General features: G+C 43.1%; 1 protein-coding gene across 1 annotated transcript in view; it reads left to right on the forward strand.

Moving 5' to 3' along the window:
- The window catches only part of Polq (DNA polymerase theta), an 87,975-nt gene extending 72,960 nt beyond the window's left edge, over nt 1–15,015 (forward strand). The window contains 7 exon segments of the mRNA XM_052740641.1: nt 127–248; nt 3,861–4,045; nt 6,289–6,400; nt 8,134–8,258; nt 10,638–10,791; nt 13,611–13,732; nt 14,100–15,015. Coding sequence (XP_052596601.1) covers nt 127–248; nt 3,861–4,045; nt 6,289–6,400; nt 8,134–8,258; nt 10,638–10,791; nt 13,611–13,732; nt 14,100–14,213 — 934 coding nt within the window. The 3' untranslated portion in view covers nt 14,214–15,015.
- The last annotated feature ends 9,691 nt before the right edge of the window (nt 15,016–24,706 follow it).

Here is a 24,706-nt window from a genome sequence, read left to right on the forward strand (position 1 = left end):
TTAAGTCGGTTTCAGGTTAGGTCATTTTAGGTTTCTTAGATGGAAATACTATTTTTATTGGAAATCAGACCTTTTATGTATCTTAGATTTGTCATGTTCTAGCTGATGATTTTATTTATACTGCAGAGGACAGAATAAGAAGTTGTATGGCCTGCACCCTGGGGCTGGGTCACTGATGGAAGAGAAGGCCTCAGATAGAGGGCTGCCATTTTCAGTGAGCATGCGCCATGCCTTTGTGCCTTTCCCAGGTGAGGTGAGCTCCTTGTGTTTTAAAAGGCACTTGGGAAGTCCTGAATTAGGAGTAGGATTCAGAAGTGTGCATTATGCCCTCCATCTTTCCTGTGCTGGATGCTGCCTCACCCCAGTACCTCTGTGGCATATCTCAGTAGCTGCTGTGTGCTGATACTGTTTGGAAACTTCTGCAAAATGTTGTTGAATCTGTCTGCCTCTTTGTCTTTGCTTCTCTATGGGGTTCCATAGTTAGAGAATTCTTTTTCCCTGCTTTCCTCCATGGACTGGGAAGAGCAGAGTTTCGGGTCCCTGTTTAGGACTTGTTTGTCCCTGTATTTCTCACTGCTATTCATGTCTGCTTGCTTCCTCTTGTGTGAGTGGCTGCCAGGACAGCTGCAGCCCTAAGTCATACCTGTTTGTCATCAAAAACACCTGGAGGTTGTAACCTAACTCTTAATTGCCCCATGATTGCTGTGCCCATTTTCTCTTTATCTTTTGCCGTTGGGTAGTCCTGGTAAGTGAGATTAAGTTCTATCAGAACTTCCCTTCCATGATGAGTTCACAGCCTGGTGATCTCACTTTCCAGACAACAGTCAGCATGAGAAGTTCAGTCTAACCCAGGGAAGCAGTGAGAGTTCCGCAGGCTGTCTCCTTTAGGCGCAGAGGAAAGAGCATGCTGGATTTCAAAGATGCGCTGCACAATATGAATGTAGTGTGGAGCATGCTCAGAATTTGAAGTGTCCTAGTAGCCACGTTGTAAATTTCCTAAGTTACAGTATCTGAAAGTTCTTATTACATCCTGCAGAGCACAGAAGGCCTTTGCTAAAAGTAAGTGTGTGGTGTGGCAGGAGAGTGTGGTGAGCACAAAGGTCCAGGAGGCTCCCCAGGTCTCTCTGGTCACATAGAGACACCTGTCTCCAGAGGAATCCAAGCAGAAGTCTCTGAGTGCTTGATATTTGTTTAGAGTTCATAAAATACACACTTAAAGCAGACCCACATGCTGAAATTGTTTCAAACATATATTTTTTTTTAACTTCTGGCAACTGAATTGTACCCATGTTGTGAAACCCCCCAGAAACCACCAAGGAGCCGGTTTCCAATGCAAGCACACAAGGGTCTTTTTATTGTCATGTTTGAACCTGGACCGCCACCCTATGCTCCAATGCAGTGGATGGAGGGAAATGTGGTGGTGGGCTCGGGTGGGAGAGTTTTTAAAGGAAAAAGCCACAAGACAGGAGTTACATGCCTTGGCATTTTGGGATTGGGGTAAAGGGATATGGGGCAAGGTGATTTTCTGAAACTATTGGTTAAACTTTGCGTGCAAAACCACAACCTGCTGACAGGATGTCTGTTTATCAGCAAGGACCATAAACTGCAAACAGGATGTCTGCAGGAGCATCTGGATCTTGTTAAATTTTACTGCCCTGTTTCTTAATTGGCTGCTTCTAGGGTATCTGTTCAGATTTCATTGTCACAGCACATTCCTAAGGTTCTTCCTGGAACTGAGCTTAGCCCCTGGTCACCAGATGGCCTAAGATGGTGGCCTTTCCCTAAGATGGAGTCTGTAAAGTCAAGTCTAGGCCTTCATATTGCCTTCACAAATTCAGTGCTAAAAACACCTTTTAAAAAATTACTTGCTGCCGGGCGGTGGTGGCGCACGCCTTTAATCCCAGCACTCGGGAGGCAGAGCCAGGCGGATCTCTGTGAGTTCGAGGCCAGCCTGGGCTACCAAGTGAGTTCCAGGAGAGGCGCAAAGCTACACGGAGAAACCCTGTCTCGAAAAAAAAAAAAAAAAAAAAATTACTTGCATCTTCATGGACACAGCAGATTCATTTTTTTTTTTTTTTTTAGAAGGATAGACATGTTTGTAACCTACATTAGCTGCAAAGGGCTTCCTGTGCTCATTCTATGCATGTCCTTCCTAAGTTCTTTCCAGTCTGGCTGCCTGACAGGCCCAGCTCTAGTATCAGTCTCCTGAGATCAGAGGGAACACCCCATCCTGCAGGGTTTCTGGAAGTGCTAGCATTCAGAAGCTTCACAGTTGCTCACCTCTTTACCTCCCTTCTCAGTGACAGTTCTTCATCGCCTGCTCTTTAACTTCTAAAACAGTTATTTCACAAAAGAACTAGTATATATTTGCTAGTATTCCTTCTGCAAATATGCTTACCTTTGGCTATGTAATCTTTTGACTTTTATCTAAGAATTATCATTCTGTATATACTTCTATGTTTGGACTTTTCAGCTAACATTTTTATATTAAAGACTGTGCTTATTGGTAAAGAAATGGGAGTAGATGGATGTGGTAGCCACACCTTTAGTCCCTACAGAGGCAGACAGATCTGTGAGTTCTAGGCCAACCATAGTTACATAGTGAGTCCTTGTCTCAAAACAAAACAAGAGATGGAGCTATAACCAGTTTAACCTGTGTGTGCTCAGTTTGTACCATAACCTATGAGTTTGTTTGCTGAGTCACAGACACAAACAGCTTAATTTTGACAGTCTCTGATTCTGCCTTGTGGGCAGAAGACTGCCCTTTTGCTTCCCAGGAAGAGCATCCTAGTGTCTCTTGTACACTTGCCTGAAAGTGTTGTGCAAACTTCTGGATGCTACCATTTTAAGTGAGGAAAATTTATTTCTTGCTATAGGTTTAATTTCCATTCCTCTTATTATGAGTGAAATTCAGCATTCTTATTATATTTGAGATTCTTCTGCCTTTATTATTTTAGTGAACTTACTTATAAAGTCTTGTTATTGATTTATAGCTATACTTTTTATAATATAAAGTCTTATTGTTCTATAGGTACACTTTTTATAATATAAAGTCAGTTATTGATTTATAGCTACTTGTCCTTTGTGCTAGCAGTTAAAGCATGTTTTTGCACTTTGATCATATTTTGTTTTTGTCTTGCACATCTTATCAAGTTATTTGTAATTCATAAGAAACTAGTCTTACTCCCCTAGTAACTTGGCTTTTTTTATTGAATATCTTTGTTATTGTTGAACCAAAGCACACTTAACATACACTTACTGAATACCAATTTGTCCATTATTTATTTATTCAGCAGCCATTTCTTTTTTTTTTTTTTTTTTTGGTTTTTCGAGACAGGGTTTCTCTGTGTAGCTGGAAAAGTTTCCTGGAACTCACTTGGTAGCCCAGGCTGGCCTCGAACTCACAGAGATCCGCCTGGCTCTGCCTCTCGAGTGCTGGGATTAAAGGCGTGCGCCACCACCGCCCGGCTCAACAGCCATTTCTTAAGGGTATAGTCTATGAAATGTTTTCTGCAAACCTATTGTATATAGAGTTTTCCTGTAGAACAGAGGGAAATGTAAGTCTCTTATCCCTAAGGAGGGGGAGAAGCATGAGAGAACTGTTGTAGACTGTGTGCTGGGTACTGTGGGAACACTGCAGAAGGTACCCCACTGTCAAGAGACAGATATCAGGGGTGACTTGATAGACACTGCATACAAATGAAAACTTAAAAACACGATAACGCACAGAAATGAACTGCATCTTACTTGAAGTAAGGCTTTAACTTTTGAACACACGACCTTATCAAACTGTGTTTCTGTCATCTTGCTGAAGGGTCTATGGAGCTGTGCTAGCTGTTTAAAGTAGATGTGCTTTTCAGGTGGTTTAATTTTGGCTGCTGATTACTCTCAGCTTGAACTGAGGATCCTGGCCCACCTATCACGTGACTGTCGCCTCATTCAAGTCTTGAACACTGGAGCTGATGTTTTCAGGAGCATTGCGGCTGAGTGGAAGATGATCGAGCCTGACTCTGTTGGGGAGGAGCTGAGGCAACAAGCGAAGCAGGTGAACTTAGTGGACATGCTTCATCAGAATAAGAGAATTCAGTGACCACACATCTTAAGTTATCCGTGAATTTAGTGGACACGCTTCATCGGAATGAAAGAATTCAGTGATCACAACATCTGAAGTTATCCATGGATTTCAGTTGAGGAATGACTTCTGTCTGAATCTTTCAAGTCACATTCACTAGAGACTAGTCTGTCTGTGGTATTTATTCATTGTAGGTTTTGCCTCCTGACGGAGTAGAACAAACCAGATCCACCTAGGCCTGTGGGCCACGTAGTGTCAAGAAAGCCCTGTGTGTTCAAGTCTAGAGTGTGGCTAGTCATGTTGTCTGGTACAGTGGGTGTTTACCTGCAAGTGAGAGGGATGGTGGAGGCAGTCACTGTACACAAGGAAGAATATGTGTTTAAATCTCTACTCAGTAAATGTCTTGACAGAAAGGTCCGTATTCTCATTTTTCTATTTTCTTATAGCATTTAGCCAAAGTGCATTATAGCAAAGGTAGTTTAATGTTTTTGAAAATAGAATTGGATTGTAATGAGTAAGAGAGCCTTGAGCTGTTCAGCAGCTGTTCTTGCACTTTGCAGGGTCATTGTCAGGCACAGAGGAGCCAGAGGCCACTTTCACATTTCCTGGCTAGATTAACACCAACCCGTCCTAATCACACACCCTGTGGGAAATCAGATGCCATTTTCCAGTGACCTGCTATAGTAGGTTCACTTTCTTCCTGGATGTAGCTGGCATGCTGATGTGAACTGCTTCCTCTCACCCACTGGTTAGCACCAACCCCTGTTCCCTACTGTTTAATAAAAATCTCACTCTGCTCTTCCTCTCCTGAATATGCAGTTAGCAAGGATCAAAGCCTTACTTACTAAAATAGGTGAAATGTTCCTGTAGTTAAGCCCCATAGTCAGCTCTTGAGATGGGCATTGTTTATATCTATGTATGGAGCAGGGAACAGACACAAAGTTTGAGATTTGTTTACACTCAGTGTTACGTGGTTGAGTCTGGAGAAGTATGGAATGTCAGAATGTTGGACTTGAGAATCCACAATCATCCAGGATGATGATTGTATTTATCAGTGCTTGCCTCATTCAACAGTGAACATGCTAGAACAATGATCCAATCCCTAAGTCTTGCTGAGATCTCAGACTGCACTAAGTAATACAAACTGAAGCAGACAAGCAGAGTACGTCAGGAATCACACAAAACAGTGTTGAAGGCCGGAAGGAAGAACAAATGGAGGTTTAGAGTTAAAAAGCTCCTGGCCAGGTGTGGTTGCACATACTTCCACAGCCTAGGGCAGAGGCAGGCATGGTGGTGGTGATGTTGTTGTCAGTGTGGGTGGCCTTTGAGTTCAAGGTCAGTCTGGTCTGCAGAGTAAGTCAGGCCAGCCAGAACTACATAGTGAGATTCTATCTCAAAACAAAGCCAAAAAAACCCTCACAAAATATTTAAGAAAGGAGGATGGGGTCCCTTTAGTGTGTCACATTAAAAGCTTTTAGAATTCTGGTAAACATTTAATGCAAGTTATCTTTTAATATTTTATTTGCCATTCATATGGAGCTTGCTTTGTGTCAATTTTCTAAACACCCCCAAGTCATGATCCAAACACTGTTTTTATTTCTAGATGAAAATGTTTGGCTACAAAGAGGTCAGGTGGCTATGGCATGATCATGCATGACTTCAGGCAGGACTTACTATTAACCTAGGTAGTTCATTTCCCTCTACCACATCCAAAAGTTACCTAGGTTTAGCGTTAACCCAGATGAATTTTGCATTTGTGGAATGTGAGACTTTAGGCGGCTGTGAGTTGTAGATATCTCTTTCCAGTGAAGTCTCTCCTATTCTCAAACTGTCTGTTCTTACCCATGGGCAGGAGAGGAGCATTTGCCAAACTTTCTTCAAAGACTTCTAGGCACTTCCTTCGCAGACACCCCTGAGGAATGAGCCTGCTCTAATGGCTGGTGGATAAAGAACAAACAGAAAGCAGACTTCCTATTTTGACTGCTCCCTTCCCCTGTTCAAATTCGCTAGTATCTTCACCCACACATACAAAGTAATGCTCAGAGGCAGGACAGATGTTTGCTGACTACCAGCTTCTGCGGGTCCACCCACCAAAGCTGATCTAATCATGTCTTTGATTCACTATGAAGTAAAAACGTTTACCAGGGTGTCAATCCTAGTGAACACTCTTGTGTACTTACACTTTATACTCACTGAGTGTGACGCCTCCCTTTCAGATTTGCTATGGAATCATATACGGAATGGGAGCTAAATCCTTAGGAGAGCAGATGGGCATTACAGAAAACGATGCGGCTTGCTACATTGACTCTTTCAAGTCCAGATATACAGGTAAGAAGTCTAACCTAAGGATCTTGTGGCTGTCCACCACATTAATTAACTTAATATTACAGAAATGTATTAAAATCTCTGTTAATCAGAAGTTTTTATCAGGAATTATTGAGGGCAAGTAACATGCAGCTTATTGTCATTATTCATTACGATCAGCTTGTTTAAATAAAGGCAGAGTTAGTTGTAATACCAGGCACACTTACTGTTGTGCTGTATACTGTGCCTACCCCCAAAATATGGACATTGACTTTAATTTGGGTTTAGATAGCTTTAGATTGGCACTAAAACATTTATTAACTGTGTTAGAAATGCTGAGGGACTGTTATAGAGCAGTTTGGGTTCCTTAAATTACCTCTTCTTTTAAAAGCTTATTCAAGTATAATTTACACACAGTTAAAGTCACTGTTTTCATATACATACTTCTGTGGACTCAAATGTATGTAGTCATATTCTGTACTTCAGCTAAGACACAGAAGATCGGGAGGTGAGGGAGAGGATTGGGAGGAGAGGAGGGAGGGGCAACTGTGGTTGGGATGTGTATGAGAAGAAGAAAGGAAAGGAAAGGAGAGGAGAGAGAGAGAGAAGAAAAGAGGCCCATTGGTGGTCCCTGACAAAATCCTGTGCTGATGAGAGCTTTGTATTGCTTTGTTTTTCTCTCTGCAAGACTGAAGTCATACTACTCAGAAAGCCACTGGCCATGTATCAAAAGCACTGTGGGGGAGAAAGGCAGAGATGAAAGGGACAGCTCTAACCTTGGCCGTGTCCTGAACCTCTCATAGCCTCACTTTTCAGATACCCAGTGAGTCCTGAAGATAGCTATTGTAAAATCATAATTACCATGCTTTGCAGATAACTCATCATATTTGAAGCAGTCATGGGCCTTGTAGAAATAGCACTGAATGGGAGACCTAATTCGTGTTCTCACAGAGCTTAAGTTCCTTTCAGCATACTTGGGAGAGAGCAGCCATTAGGATGCAGACTCTTCATTTCTCACCTTCTCAGATCTTCCGAGTGAAGTATCAACTCTAGTCTGTGGATCATCCCTGTCCTTGATGTGGAGGTGTCTAGAAGTAGTATTGACCCTCTGATGAGCCGACAAGGGAGAGCAAAGTAACCCTCAGGGGATCTGGTCACAGCAGGCAGTTCATGCTCAGCAGGACCTATTGTTGGATTGAGATACTTACTCTAGGGATCTCTCTCTTTTTTTTAACCACACTTGTGTTTTTGGATTTTTATTTTCCCCCTCAAATTTGAGTAAAAATTGCTTTAATGCTTGCAAAGACAGAGGTCTTTGTTCAAAAGGAGTAAAAGTGATGACATTGCTGTATTAGACTCACAGCATACCTTCAGAGGTGACCCAGGGAGGTGATTCAGATGCTGCCTGCAAGCTAGATGCCTGTGTGTGGGTTTGAGGTGTTCTCGATGACTGTGAACCCCCAAACTTGGCGTTGAAATTTAAGAAGCAGGAGTAAGAGAGAAGGAAGGAGAGAGGGAAAGACAATGGGAACCCCACTTTCAGGACACCTGCAAGTAAGGCCCTTCAGGGGTTAGAACACAGATGGACACAGATGCTCCAGCAATGACACTATGTAACAGATAAGAGCGAGGGCTCTGAGCAGTCGGTACAGAATGAAGGAAGAGCCAGGAGGCATGGCGGGATTTTGTCATATTGAAACAGCGAACGACACAGAGGGTGGACTTTGGTTGTAATTGTTTCTGTATTTTCTTTGTAGGGATTAATCATTTCATGAGGGACACAGTGAAGAACTGTAGAAGAGATGGCTTTGTTCAGACCATTTTGGGAAGACGTAGATATTTGCCAGGAATCAAAGACAACAATCCTTATCATAAAGCACATGTATGTAGAAATTTCTTTGAGTTTTGACATTTAGTTTTCAACACAGTTGGCCATTGATTTTATAAAGGACTTTTGGAGTGATGGCACTGTTTGAGGAAGTTAATATAAACATCTGCTCACTTAATACTTAAGCATGAGAAGTATTTATTAGCTTTGGGGACAGGTTGTAAATAAACACTTTTTTTTTCCAGTGCTGAGGTTGAACTTTGGGGCATCAGTCATAGTGGGCAGGCACTCCAATGCTGAATTATATTCCCATCTCCGTTCCTGTTTGTCCTCCTGCCCTCCCCCAACTCTTTGAGAGAGCACCCACATTGCCCAGGCTGGCCTTGAACTCATGCTGTAGCCCAGGAAGGCCCTGAGGTTGGGATGCTCCTGCCTCAGTCTCCTGAAGAGTTGGGACCACAGACCTGCACCACCAAGCTCAGCACAGACTCCATGGCCTTTCAGTCGCTGGGTTCTCATGTCACACAGTTTGCTAACATTCTCCAGGTTAGCCAGTCATTAACCATGGGTCCCTTTTAGTTCTACTTATCCATTTTACTTTTTTATTAGAGGGTGTTAGGCTATCCAGAGTAGTGAACAGGGCCTCTTTAACTTAATGCTATAGGTCTTGGAAGATATTTGCTTAAATGATTATTCAATTGTTTTTAGATTGTTGGGAGTCATAAAGGTATTGCCGTCATCTGCATCTTCTCCACTTTCAATGCATTTCGTTCTGTCATCTCTCCATGATTTTGCATGGCAGTGTCTACTGTCCAGCTCCTCTCTCTGGCGTCTAGAGCTGTCAGGACACGATGTGTGTTGGGGCCTTAAATGACAGGTGGCTTTTGTCACAGCTTCACTGCCCAGCCTCATTCATGTATATATGTGTCTGTGTATGTACATACATACATACATACATATGGAGAGAGAGGGAGAAAAAGAGGGAGAGAGAGTTGGTTTTCTGCTGCCCCCGGATGGTTTACCAGGCCACCTTCTACTAGTTGATTCCTGGTCCCAGATCTGCTTCCCCAAGCCCCTCAATCCTATTAGAAGATCTTGTCAGCTGTCCACAACCTCCTGGCTGCTGCTTATGGAATCTGTTGATTACTCCAAGAGAAAGAGTGACTTCCAATGCCAGGACTATTTAACTTGGTTTCTCCCTTTTTAAAAATTGCCCAGAGTGGGTTGGTCTGTGGGCATGACTGTAGAGATTGTCTTGATTGTTAATTGATGTAGGAAGACTCAGCCCACTGAGGGTGTCACCATTCCCCAGGCAGAGGGGGTCATGAACTTATAAGACAGAAGAAAGCAGGATGGAAGCAAACAAAAAAGATGCATATGTTTATTCTCTTTGTGATGTTGACATGCTTTGAGTTCCTGCCTTGGCTCACCCTCAGTGATAAATGGTAGCCTGGAACTATAGGCCACACAAACTCATTCTTCCTTTAAGTTGCTTTTAGTCAAGAAACTAAACTCCTATGTATAATGACTGAGGAAGGCAGCAATGACTGTTATACAACCTACTACACAGAGATGTATGGTCTCAAAGAGGCAGAATAGGTGACACTCTGAAATCCAGTTACTCTCTTCAGCATATGTTGAATATACTGTAGAAGCTGGTATAGCATCCTCAGAGGAACTCTCCAATTACATCGACTGCCTTCCTTAAAAGAGACTCTTGCCATTTTATGAGCCATTTGGGGGCACCAGAACTAGTATTTATGAGCAGATTGCACCTGGATATTAAACTGGGCTCCCTCCCTTCCTGTCCTACAGTTGACTGTTAGGATGATCTTGGTAGCAATGATTTCAGGGAAGTTCTAATTTAATACTTGGGGATACAGGAGCTACATTTTCTCTGGCAACTAATGATTAGCTTCTGCCACCTGTGAAAACCTTTGGTTCCTGTTAGAGGGCTTCAGACCTGCTGGCTAAACTTTGTGTAGGACCAGGGAGCCATTGGTATGGGAATGCCCAATGGGCACTACAAAGAGTATCTTATGTCTGTTTAGAATTAAGAGTATTTTAGGAAGAAATCTTTAGAGTGAAGTTTGTAAACATACCCCAGAGCTCTAGCTGTTGTAGAGTAAACTAAATTCAAGCTATTGGAAGCTTTCTAAGTGCAGTCCAGCTAGGGGATCCTAACCGAACACTGAAGATTTATTTTTAAACCAAAACAATTCAACCTGATGCTCAGTCTAGTCTCATGAGGATGGCCCAGAAGGGAGGGCTGAGGATTGTTATTTGTAGGATGAGGCCTACCTGTTGATGTCCTGGGTCACATCTCAGTCTAGACTTCTGGCTGCTTCTAGACCCACTGATCTGTGGGTACTGAGGCCAAATGTGAGACCATGTTGACACATATCATTAAGCGCCTGTAATTGTTTTTTATAGGCTGAACGTCAGGCCATCAACACAACAGTTCAAGGATCAGCTGCTGATATAGTCAAAACAGCCACAGTTAACATTCAGAAGCAACTAGAGTCCTTCCATTCAGCCTTCAAATCCCATGGTCATCGGGAAAGCATGCTCCAGAATGGCAGAACAGGTTTGTGTGTCAGCAAGGCCCTTGCTGGATCTGACATGGTGAAAATGATTGCATCTGAAAAGTGGGTGTCGGGAGGGTGTATTTTATATGTTATTTCTAAGAATCTTCAAATATTTTGGTACTGGATGCCTTTATACTTTTGGAAATTATTAATGATTCCAAGGAACTGTTACTTAAATAGATTATATATACTCTAATTACCAATTGGAAATCAGATACTTTTCAAGTTTGCTTTAACATTTTTTTTTTTTTCTGGAGCTGAGAACCAAACCCAGGGCCTTGCGCTTGCTAGGCAAGTGCTCTACCACTGAGCTAAACCCCCAACCCCGCTTCAACATTTTTTAAGACAATAATATAATTAAGAATAACCCTTTCTAAAAAGAGGGAGCTGAAGAGATGTCTCAAAGGTTAAGAGTGCATACTGCTCTTGTGGATGACTTTAGTTCGTTTCCCAACACCCACATCAGGAAGTTCACCTCTGACCTCCCCAGGCACCTGTACTTGCATACATATACCCCCAAATCAATCTTAAAAATAGTAAGCACACTACATTTTAACATAAGTAACATGTTTTTATGGAAGTACATCTTTTTGGAACAGAAGAAAATTAGTCATGAGTTGCTTTATTTTGCATTTCTACAAGTCCCTTTAATGCCTGACTTGTCAAAGAGATGGAATCCTGCTTCTGTACCATTTTGTATCACATATCCTGTGTTTCTGGACAACCCAATGTGAAGTCTGCAATGATAAGCTCCAAGTGTTAGGATGCTGATGTGTTTCCCAGGATGTGGGGATTTGAGCCCTAGCCCAGGACGGTTGGTCGCCTTGCTGTTGATTTATGAGAGTGATCAAAAAGGCAAATCAGCAAAACCACTTGGAGTGCTGTTAGGAAAGTCAGTCTGACTTTGCACATGCGGAATCCTCCGTGGCCCAAGAGCACAGTTAGGACCTTGATGACCTTCCTATCTGTGACCCCTTGCTCTCTGAGGTGACCTTACCACATACAGTCTTTTGCTAATATTGTTCTCTTTGCTTTTTTTGTTGCTATTCTCATTCTTGAGATACTTTCAGGTTCTATTCCTTATTTCCTGGAAAAGTTATTTGTTCCTCTAGTAATTATGCAGAGCTTTGCTTTTCCTCTTCTGTTACATGTCTATACTTCTACTTTAAATACCACGTGTCAGTGCTAAGGAGACCTCAATCATGACCACAGCCTTGTTTGGAGAAAGTTGAGGTTTAGGGCATACAGGGCCTGGATAAGCTGCCCCTGGGCAGAAGAGATGAATAGCTGCAGCTATTCAGGGTGGATTTGCTGCTTCCAGAAGAGATTTGTGTAGGTTACAGCAACTAGTAGAGAGATTTAGAAGTAGGTGCTTATAGCCTGTGGGTTAAAGGTAAAATGTTCTAAGGAAGGCACATTCCTTAGAACTGAATAAAATAGGTGTGTGACTCCTCAGCAGAGTGTCAGCAGGACTCACAGCTGGCACCTTTGAGACTAGGTAGCAGTCAAGTGGGGGTGTCACTGAAGGTGCCATAATGCTGAGTGACTGCTGTAAATCATGAGATCAAGGGACAGTGATCCCAACGAAGCAGAGGACACACTGCTTCTCTGGGTCAGAAGCCAGGAACCAGGGGAAATGGTGAGAACAAAGTTATGGTCAGAAAGGAGAAAAACTAGAGCATCTAGACCAGTGGTTCAACCTTCCTAACGCTTCCACCCTTTAATACAGTTCCTCGTGTTGTGGAGACCCCCAACCATAAACTTTTGTTGCCACTTCATACTGTAATTTTGCTACTGTATGAATCCTAATGTAAATACCTGATATGAAGGCTATCTGATATGTGACCCCTGTGAAAGGATCATTTGACCTCAGAGGGGTCATGACCCACAGGTTGAGAACCACTGATCTAGCTTGTCCCTGTGGTAAGTGGGCACTGGATGGCAGGTAGATCTCAGCCAGACTGGCACACAGACAGCTCGGCAGCCCTGGGGGGAAGCAGCTGTAGGCTCTGCTGTCTTCATTCTCCAGCTGCCTCTGAGCTAACTCAGGATGCAGACACCCAATGGTGGGTAAAGGACTTTATGGCAGAAGTAGATGTTGGAGGAGGGTAACTCTTGTTGTTGGGCCTGAAGGGTCAGTAGGAAATCTGTATGACAGAGAGAAGGGACTGATGTGGGAGCACACGGGTAGAGGCAGTTACTACGAGGGGTACAGTCTGTCATTAGACCCAGCTAGTTAGGAAAAGGTAGTTAAGCCTAGGACAGTGCCTTCACCATTTTACTAGTCATTGACCTTTTGCAAATTGACTGAAAAATACAGAGCATTGCCACAGGCTACTAAACAGACAGACTCTAACCTACAGTTCATGGTACTCACAAATGTGCTAAGTTCACATGTGGACCTAGGTTTGGAATTGTCCAGAGAGTACAGTCCATCAGGAAAACACAAATTCTGCCACATGACATTTCTAACCACAGCAAGGCACCAGGGAAGCCCTTTATGAAGCATGGCTTGATAAGAATTGACTGCTCAGGCCCCAGGCCACCAGTACTGCCGCTCAAGGGTGAAGGAGTTTCCACGGAAAGAGAAAACGCTGGATGCTTATGAGAAACAGGCTGTAGAAGTCTTAGGATGAGCTCCTGATGTCCCCTTTATTCCTTCTTTCTCAAGGAAGTTACTGGGGATTTGAGTTCACCTGATGGTGAGGCGAGGGAGCCACCAGCTGCTAGTTCTTTTCCTGACAGTCCCAAAACCTATGTGTTTAATATAGTCTCAAAATTAAGGACAAAACAACAAAATAGTTTTCTATTTTTCTAGGGGCAGGATTGTTGCCAAAGAGAAAACTTAAAGGGATGTTTTGTCCTATGAGAGGAGGCTTCTTCATCCTTCAACTTCATGACGAGCTGTTATATGAAGTGGCAGAAGAGGATGTCGTTCAGGTATTTTTGCTGTGCATGGTCCAATCTGTAGGCAGTGGAGACGGCGGGGGTCAGAAGGGCTGGTCCTTTACCCTGCACAGGGAATTTGGACCCTCTCTAGCATAGGCTGGCCGGATAAATGTTGAATCCATTTATCCAGGGAGAAAAGATAAGTATGCTCAGTCTACGAGAGTAAGGGGTTCCTGACACAGAGATGATTGTCTGGGGAAACATTAGAGTCTGAGGGCTTGCCCTGAGGGTTTCCAAGTTCGGAGCTGCTCATCAGTGCAGGGCAGTCTGCATGCCTGGCTCGTTTCTGGATTATCCCTTTCTCTGTGGGCGGCCTGGGGTTGGGTGGGGTTTATTAACCTCTTTTCTTTATTTGTAGGTAGCTCAGATTGTCAAGAATGAAATGGAATGTGCTATAAAACTTTCTGTGAAGCTGAAAGTGAAAGTGAAAATAGGTGCCAGCTGGGGACAGCTGGAGGACTTTGATGTGTGATGGTGCCATGCGGGTAACCGGCAGCCTGGTGCAGACATAGTCACTTTGAGAGCATAGAGACTGCCCTTGTGCCTGCTTCATGAGGACCAGCTCTCTAGTCGGGATGCACTTAGACGAGCAGTTCTGTAGTCAGTGTCTATGTATACCAAGGTGTAACTATCCTGTAGTGTCACAGATTTTGAGGGGGATTTAATAGCTATTCTTACTCTCAGACTGTCTATGAATTTGCCTTTCATAATTTATTGGAGCTTTAAACAGTCTCAGAATATGCTTGAAAAATGCACTTAGCACTTTGGGCCCTCATCTGTGTAGAACATGAAGGAATGGAGCTGCTGTCCAGGGGTATTTTTATTCCTACTGAGGACTAATGATGTAACCTCAAGAGTCACAGGCAGTGTTCAACTTAACATTAACGTTATACAGAGTGTGTGATCCTTTTCATCCAATAAAGGCTTCAGAAGTAGAATTTTAAAATCACAAATCAGAATTCTGTAAGATAGTAAGAAATATGAAAGGAGTCTAGAAATGAAATTCCACGAACTACTGTCACTTGCTCTTTCCCTTCACAGTTCCTCTGTGAACAGAATTGTAATACTCTTAAAGTAAGCTGTCCCCTGGAAGAAGTGGCCTGTCAGGTCAGACATTGGCTGCATCGGAAGCTAACACTGCCAGGCCAGGAAAATGCCCCTTGCCAGCCCCTAGTGCCTCTGTGTTTGTGATATGGAGAGAATAGTCAGGCCAAAACGTTGATTCTTACATTCCTGTTATTTTTTGCTATTGAAATAAATTTATGAGAACCTTATATCAATGTTTGTTTTTTTTAAAACAATCTATTTGGTTTAAGAGTATCAGAAACTTTTTTTTCTTTATTTAGTTGTCTCATTTAAGAAATGTTTACTATACTTTTAGTTATCAGATGATTTTGTGTATGTGTTAATCATGATGAAAAGAGATACCTGCTTCATCAGATACAGTTGGATGGATGTGTAGGGAGGAGCCAGGAGTCAGAAGATGGCCTCAAACTCTGTCCTGACTCCTCTGCTCTTAAATGATGGGATTATAGGCATGAACTTCACTCCCTGCTTTATTCCTTGAGGTATATATACATACTTATACATATACATACCACACACACACACACACACACACACAAGTAGTCAACCGGGTGAAGAAGACATACAAAGAACTCAACTCCTATGGAATGGGAGAGAACCTTTGCCAGCTACACATCTGACAGAGGATTAATACCCAGAATATAGAAAGAAAACAAAAAAAACAAACAACCCATTCAAAAATGGGCTTGTGATCTGAACAGAGAGTTCTCAGAAGAAGAAATAAAAATGGCTAAGAAATATCTCAAGAACTGATCATCATCACTAGCAATTAGAGAAATGCAAATCAAAACAAATTTAAGATTTATCTTACCCTAATCATAATGGCCAAGATCACCAATACAACTGACAACAAATATTGGGGTGATGTGGGGAAAAGGGAACTCTCCCTCATTCACTGTTGGTGGGATTGCAAGCTGGAAATCAGTGTGGAGAACCCTCCAAAAGCTAAAAATCACTTTATCACATGACCTAGCCATACCACCCCTTGCCCAAAGGACTTGGCATCCAACTACACAGATATTTGCTCCGTTGTGTTCATTACTGCTCTATTCACAATAGTTAGGAAATAGAAACAACCTAAATGTCCTTCAACAGATGACTAGATAATGCAAATGTGGCATATATATACTATAGAATACTATGTAACTGTAAATAAAAAAGAAATCATGACATTTCAGACGAATCGATGGTACTAGAAAACTTTACACTGAGTGAGATAATCCAGTTCTGGAAAGACAAGCATCACATTTATCTGTGGCTCCTACTTCAAATGTTCAGATATGAGTCTCTAACCTGGAGTAACCATAGAAACCAAGAAAGCAAAAAGGAATCCTGGTGTGTGGGGTGATAAAGAGGGAAGTAACAGGACTCAAGTGAGTTGAAGGGAAAAATGTGAAAAACAAGGAAGTCTGGTTAATTGGGAGAGGGAGGGAGGTAAAATAACAGTGTCTGAAAACAGGACTGATCTCCAAGACATAAAGAACTCAAGAAACTAGACATGAAAAAAAAAACAAATAATCCAATTAAAAATGGGCTATAGATCTAAACAGAATTCCCAACAGAAGAATCTCAAATGACTGAGAGACACTTAAAGAATTGTTCAACATCCTTAGTCATCAGGGAAAGGGAAATCAAAATGACTCTGAGATTCCATCTTACACCTGTCAGAATGGTTAAGCTCAAAACCACAAGTGACAGCTCATGCTGGAGAGGATGTGGAGCAAGAGGAACACTCCTCCATTGCTGGTGGGAGTGCAAACATGTACAGCCACTTTGGAAGTCAGTGTGGCGGTTTCTCAGAAAATTGAGAACCTTCCACAAGACCCAGCTATACCACTCTTGGGCATATACCCAAAAGATGCTCAATCATTCCACAAGGACACTTGCTCAACTATGTTCATAGCAGCATTATTTGTAATAGACAGAACCTGGAAACGACCTAGATGCCCCTCAACCAAGGAATGGATAAAGAAAATGTGGTACATTTACACAATGGAGTATTACTCAGCTGTTAAAAACAATGACATCAGGAAATTTGAAGGCAAATGAATGGAACTAGAAAAAAATCATCCTGAGTGAAGTAACCCAGACACAGAAAGACAAACACAGTATGTACTCACTTTTAAGTGGATATTAGCTGTAAGATAAAAGATAACCATGCTACAATCCACAGACCCAGAGAGACTAGGTAACAAGGAAGGCCCAAAGGGGGACAGGGATGCATGGATTTCCCTGGGAAGGGGACATAGAAGACATCTGGGTAGACTAGGGACCAGCAAGGATGGGAACATGAAGGATCATGTTGAGGGGGTGAATGGAGGGGGAGAGTAATGAAAGAGATGTCTTGATTGGGGGGTCGCATTTTGGGGTCAGATAGAAACCTGGTGCAAGGCAAACTGCTACGCATCTACAAGGATGACCCCAGCTGAGACTCCTAGCAACAGTGGAGAGGGTGCCTGAACTGGCCGCCGCCGCCGCCTGTAATCAGATTAGTGACTACTCTAATTGTCATCAGAGAGCCTTCATCCAGTGACCGATGGAAACAGATGCAGAGATCCACAGCCAAGCACTGGGCCGAGCTCAGGGAATCCTACTGAAGAGAGGGAGAAAGGATTGTATGAGCCAGGGGGGTCAAGGTCATCTCAAAGGGACCCACAGAAACAACTTAGCTGGACTCATAGGAGCTCACAGACTCTGGACTGACAGCTAGGGAGCCTGCATGGGACTGACCTAGGCCCTCTACCTATGTGTGACAGTTGTGTAGCTTGGTCTACTTGTGGGACTCCTAGTGGTGGAAGTGGTTCCTGTCCCTAACACTGGCTGGCTTCCAGGAACCTAGCCCTCATACTGGGTTGCCTTGCCCAGCCTCAATACAAGGGGAGGAGCTTAGTCCTACCTCAACTGGATATGCCAGGCTTTGTTTGCACCCATGGGAGGCCTGTCCCTTTCTGAACAGAAACAGAGGAGGAGTGGATGGCTGGGAGTGGGGGAGGTGGGGAGGAGAGGAGGGAAGGGAAACTGTGATTGGGATGTAAAATGAATGAACTTAATAAAAGTGCCTGAAGAAGTCATAAGGAATCATATTATTTATTTACCTAAATTACATATAATACATATGTATATGTATATACACATGTAGTTTAAAATGAAATTTTCTCACTTCAGCTGGCACCAGTTGGTTTTCTACATACTGATAATGAATTTGCTGAGAAACCACAGAAGTAACTCTATCCTCAACACACACACACACACTTGCATATGTGCACACACCTTAAGAATAAAATGCTGAAGTGAAAGATTTTGGAAACAAAAATTACCAAACCCTGAAGAAAGCTGAAGATGCGGAAAGGCAGACAAACATTCCACATTCGTAGGTTGACAGAATCAATATTACCATAAGCAATCTGTGGCTTCAATGTAGTCCTCCAAAATACCAGTGACATTCATCACAGAATTAGAAAAGGCAATTCTGAAAATGATGCAGAAGCATAAAGATCTCAAGAGCCAAAGCAGCCTCAAGTCATCAATGTGGAACTGTACCGAGTAAAGTGAATACAGAGGCTCATCCTGCTCTGAGCCTCATCCCTAAACCACCCCTCAGTGTTTCAGGAATGTTTGGAAGAGGGGAGGAAAGACGTGAGAAACAGAAGATAGGAAGAAGGGCAAGACACAGCCATTGTGACCCTAAATCCACGCAGTTGTGAATTCTCACACTGGACCTGCACAAGAAGGACCCATCAACCGGTTTGGATGAATGAGGGACTCCCTCGGGCCCTAGCCTTCAGCCTGGAAATACTAGCTACTGATAGATTCATGGAGAGGGAGGGTCATTGCCTCCAGTTGTGTGCTCACTGGTGAGCCCACCAGGCTCCAAAGGGTAATTCCAACCCAATGTTCATATAGAAGGCCCCTCTTAAACTCACAAAACACCAAAAGTCATGAATTGAAGAGACTGGCAGGATGGGAGAGGGGAACATTGTAGTGATGGGAAGGAAATAATGGAGGGTGTGATGTAGAGAGTGACCACCATACATTATATACATATGTGAAATTGTCAAACAACAAATGAATCGATAAAAAAAAATCTAAAACTAGAAGTATGATACTTGATTTCAAGACATACTGCAGAGCCACATTAGCCAAAACAGTATGGTACTGCCATAAAAGCAGAAACATAGGCTGAGGGAATAGAATAGAAAACCAAAAGACGAATCCACATACCTTACAATTTTGACAGATACCAAAAGCACACATCAGGGCAAAGACAGCCTCATCAATACACTCTGCTTGGGAAACTGGATACCTACATACAGAATATTGAAACTTGACCCCTTTCACTCAGTGGGTATAAAAAAACAGCCCCAAACAGCCCCAAGATCGTAAGACTTGAAGCTCCGAAACTATATGAGGAAACAGGAACTGCCAGATACTGGTAGAGGTAATGACTGTCTAAATAGGATCCTAAACATGGGAGACAAAATAATGAAAGCCTTTCTCTTGGGGTCCAAGGGAGATGCTACAATCAGCGGAGGAACTATGATCTCAGAGATGGGGAATGGATCTCCTCACACCGTGTTCTTTCTAGCCATGTCTTTTTATTGTTTTACAAAAAGTCTTCTACAGCGAGGATACCGGCTTATATACATTTATAACCGTAATTTGTTTTGGCAATGCAAGCGAGGCTTGAAGTTCTCAGGGTCACCAAGGCCGATAAGATTCACATACAGAGCAATAACTGTCGTCTTTCATTTATGGCATAAAAATGGGAGTGGCTGGTGGAAGTTTTCTGGTGAGGTAACTAGGGATTAAATCAACAAAGGAATCTAAGAGAGGAATTTGTGTGCTTATCTACGTTCCTAAGTGTGGCTAGGCATTAAGCTAAAAGTCTATAATCAGTAAAAGTTACGAATAAGGTAAAAACTGTCTTTTTCTCTATGTGCCTCCAAAGGCTCTCCCTGGCCCTCGGTTACTAGGCAACCTGTGTATGCAGTAGGGGAAAAAACGTGCAGCTTTTGATCTGTGATTGCACTTTCACCATCATAAGTTGTTTAAAGGGAACTTTTTTAGATCTAAGGATTACACCTAGGCTGTAGAACAGAGGAGAGGATTTAAGCTTAATTTGGACAAGAAACAGAACCTGGCACCTTCTAGCTGCTCTGGCCCAGGCCATGTAGGTCTTCAGCAGTCTGAGGGAAAGTTTACTTTCCCATTCTTTTCTCAGGATAAACGCAAGCAATAAATCTTTAAGTTAAAATCTTACGTTAACTGGGCGGTGGTGGCGGACGCCTCTAATCCCAGCACTTGGGAGGCAGAGGCAGGTGGATCTCTGTGAGTTCGAGGCCAGCCTGGTCTACAGAGTGAATTCCAGGAAAGGCGTAAAGCTACACAGAGAAACCCTGTCTCGAAAAAACAAAACAAAAAAAAAAAAAAAAAGAAAAGAAAAAAAAAGAAAAAAAATCTTACGTTAAAAAACTGAGGTGAAAATAAGTACAAGGAGTTAAGAATTTCTTAGCGAGGTTAGTTTAGGTCATCGCTACTCTTATCTATAGGCGAGGTAAAAACCAAGGCATGCTTTTCCTCTATCCAAATGGCTAAGAATCAACATTTTTAGACAAATAATTCTATGTCTTTGATGTGTCTGGAAATGTCTCAAATGAGCTGTTTTTTCCTAGACACTTAACCCTGACCAAATGCCTGCCAATGAAGATAATTTCAGGAAGGCAGATCTCTATGTCTACATTGGAGAAAGGAACAAAGGCCAGTTGTGGAAAGTAAGTTTTGACTGTTTCCACACATAGCTAGGGGATGTTATCAACATACCCCAAACACAGGGGAAATTGTGCCCAGGAGATGATCAAACACTTGTAAACTGTGGGAAATGAATCCCAAATTGTAACAGATGGGAATAAACTATGGCTTCTACATCAAGAAATCCACAGCAAGAAACAGTCAATTCATTCAGTTAACTCCAGCATGCCTTGCATGATGGCTTAGTCCTCTACCAGGACTGTGGGGGGCCACTCCCCACCCCCACACTTCCCCAGAGTACTCTTGAGTAGAAGCAGCGGGAAATATTAGTTAGACTGATAGAGGGGAGAGAAAAAGAGAAAATACAGGATAGCCTCAAGAGGGCCTGGATCCTAATCCATCGGACCCCGACTGTCTCTGCCCCAGGGTATTTATAGAGACACCAAGGGGTGGAGCAAAAGACCTCCCCCCAGCACAGCCAAGTGCAGACCATCTCAGACATCTGCACTCAAGCCTGTGGTCCTAATCATCCTCTATGCGGACCTGCTGGGTAAAGCCACGAGGAAACCTAAATGGGCTCCAACACGGGACTCTTGGTTCTGATCGGTTGACCTTTGTCTATGACAGCTGAATCCCCGCTGCATAATCCTGCAGCTCCCAGCAACAAAACTAAAACTTAACGAGTGTAATTGCATCAAACTGGAAAGCTGCACAGCAATGCAAACAGCAGGGGGAGTGACTTCACTAGCTCTTCATCCGTGACATATTTAGTGTCTAGAATACACACTGAACAGAAAGAAAAAACCAAGAATGCTGATTTTAAAATGGGTAAATGATCTAAAAACAGACACTTCAATAGAGAAATGTGTGTGGTCTGTTAGCATGTGAAAGAAATGTTCAATGTCATTAGCCATCAAGGAAATGAAAATTAAAGTTACAATAAGTTTGCAGCTCATACCAACTACAATGGCTGTTATAAAAAACAAACCCAAACAACAAATACGCGGGTAAGGATGCAGATGAAAAAGAACACACACACATTCAGTGAGAGTGTAAATTTGTGTAGCTATGTTGGAAAGCGTAGTGGAGACTCCTCAAAAGCCTGAAACTGGAATTGCTATGTACCCCGTTATCTCTGGGCACATATCCAAAGGGGATGGAACCAGCTTCCCGTATATCCATCTTTATGGCAAGCTTACCTATAGCTAAGCGGGATTCACCTTAGGTAGCCATCAATAGACTAATAGATACAGATACATCCACCACAGTGTCTTACTGAGCTGTGAAAAATGAAATCCTGTCACTTGCAAAGCAGATAGAACTGGGGGCATCGTGGTAAGGACAACAGAAAGCCAGACACAGAAAGACAGGTGTTACATGCTTTTTCTCATGTGTGGAAATTTAAAAACAAAGAGCTGGCCTAAAAGCAGAATAGTGAGTGCTAGGGATTAGGAAAGTGATCAGGGAGAGTGAGGGGCAGGGGTACAGAAGGGGAGTAATAAACCAGTGCACAGTATCTGCATGTATGGGGATCAATGAATCCCATTATATACAGCTAATGTGTAAACACACACACACACAGAGTCCTAAAACAAAAATAATTTTCATAAAATAAGCTATTTAATTTCTAGTCATAATGAAAAACTTAATACTAGACAAATGGCTTGTACTAAAGAATTGCATTCTATCGTTGATATTTCAGCACAAGTTTTCATCCTGACTCCAGTTTAATCCATATCAGAGTGACCCGAGAAGAAAGCCTAGAGACTACCTTCTTCAGTTCCTTGACAGATTGCAGACCGATGAAGCCCCTTCGTACACAGCGAACACTTCAGCTGGCTTCTCCCTATCTTCTCACCTTGTCTGTTCCCTAGAAGGCCTCATCTGTGTGCCTGATAAAAGTGTTAACATCCTCTTCGAGTCTGTGGGGTGGCATCAGTCCCAGTATTCAAAATCAAATATTGTAGGGGAAGTGGAGAGGCCCAGCCCCCTTCTTCAGGACCCCCCGTGACACAACTATGTCCCCCAACAGTCAAAATTGACAGAAAGTTATAAATAAGGAATTAATAATATCAATGTAAATACACTGCTTTTAATTAGAAAATTCTATTTAAAATGTCATTTTCATGGTTTGTCATAAAGTAAAAAGGTGAAAGTCTGAGAGTAGGCGGGAATACAAGCACCACTGTTCCTCAGCTGACTGGGAGAACAGGAGATCCACCTAGTCACAGCTAGCACGAGGCTGACGCAGGTAGGCCCCAATTCCAAAGCCACACTTGGCTTGTCCCCTCCACTTGTACAAAAGTGCATCATGTGGACATGTTCAATGCTGTCTTGTTTATGGCACCAAAGATAGGAAAATATCTCAAAGCTTACTACTAGTAAAATGGTAAGTTATAGCTTATTGTCTCCACGGCATAATACAAATGAGTTAAAAAGAATGACTCACAGTTTTCTGCAGGGTACAGCCCTCCTCGGGAGGCACCCCACACTCCAGGAGAAGGTTCTGCGTCTGCACATGCGGGTGGATCAGCGCAGTTTTTAAAAGAGCACGTTCACAGCTAGTGTCTGTAACTTCGGTTCCAGCGGAAGGCAGTTTCCTCCTGTCTGCCCTTTGCAGACCACAGGCACGACACACACAAAGTAACAGTTAAAGATACTAGGCAGAGGGAGGCAGGAGCAGGAGGGTCAGGGGTTTCTGGCTGGCCTGGGATAACAGAGATCTTGGCTCCAAACAAACAAACAAACCAACAGCCACCTCAAGTTGAGAGGGAAAAAATGATGGAGGATACAGGAGGAATTGGAAAGGAGGGAATGGGGGGTGGGGACAACAGATTGATCAGAACATAGTATATGCATGTATGAAATTCTCAAATAATAAAAAAAATGAAAATTAAGTAAACTTCCCATAAAGTTGAGAATACAGCTCAAAGTACAAAAGGCAGGCAGGCATGTGGGGAGAGAGGGAAGGAAGGAGGGAGGGAGGGAAGGAAAGAGGAAGGGAGGAGGAAGAAAGGCAGGAAGAAGGAGGGAGGGAGGAAGGAAGGCAGGGAGAGGGAGGGAGAGAGGAAGGAAGGAAGAAAGGAAGGAAGGAAGGCAGGGAGAGGGAGGGAGGGAGGAAGGAAGGAAGGGAGAGGGAGGGAGGGAGGGAAGAAGGCAGGGAGAGGGAGGCAGGGAGGAAGAAAAGAAGGTAAGCAGGCAGGCTCAGTCACTCATGGCAGCTAACATAAGACACAGGCACACAAAGGTTGCATCACTAAGCAATGTTTGGATGAAAACAGCAGACTGGTAACATTCACTTTGTCTAAACTCATTATGTCGCTAAGAGCATTTGTTTTTGGCTCGTGGATCCACCAGATAAATCCATGGTAGCAGAGTGGCAGCATGGCAGCAGTCATCAGGAACAGGAAGCTGAGAGCTCCTGGCTCGAACTGCAAGCATGCTGCAGAGAGAGCAAACTGGAAATAGACAAGGCTTTTTCATTTCAACATCAGCCCTCAGGAAGGCCAAACTTCTCCAAACAGCGCCTCCCACTCAATTCCTGGGACTATGAGGGACATTTCACATTCAAAACACTACATGCCACTTTCTGGCCGCAACAGACTCATGGCAATACCGTAATGCAAAATGCATGTAGTTCAACTTCAAAAGTCCCCACAGTTTCAATAATGTTTAAAAGTCCAACGTCTCTTCTGAGACTCAAGGCAATCTCTTAAATTGTAACCCCTTACAAAAAAAAGCAGATTACGTACTTGTAACACAGTGGGGGAATACATATTAATTACCGTTCCAAACTAGGGGCTGGGACACAGCAAGGAAGTACTGGAACAAAGCAAGACCTGAACCCAGCAGTTCAAACAAATTCTGTAGCTCCTGGTCCTCTGTTAAAGGGCTTGGCAAGCTCTGCCCTTCCAGCTTTATTGCCTGGAGCACATAGCTTTCTCTTGGGCTGATTCTACTTCCTGTAAGCAATTCTCCTTGGCAGATACCCCACAGTTTTGGCTTTTCCAACATCTTGGGGTCTCTATTGTAACCCAGGCTTCACTTTCAACACCTTCATGTAATGGCCTCTCATAGTCCCCTGCCCTCCAAGGGCCTTCATGAAGGGACCACCCTGCCATCTGCTTCCCG

This window comes from Peromyscus californicus, unplaced genomic scaffold, assembly GCF_007827085.1.
Source record: "Peromyscus californicus insignis strain IS unplaced genomic scaffold, ASM782708v3 Scaffold_16__1_contigs__length_79575227, whole genome shotgun sequence".
NCBI classification, from domain to species: Eukaryota; Metazoa; Chordata; class Mammalia; order Rodentia; family Cricetidae; genus Peromyscus; species Peromyscus californicus.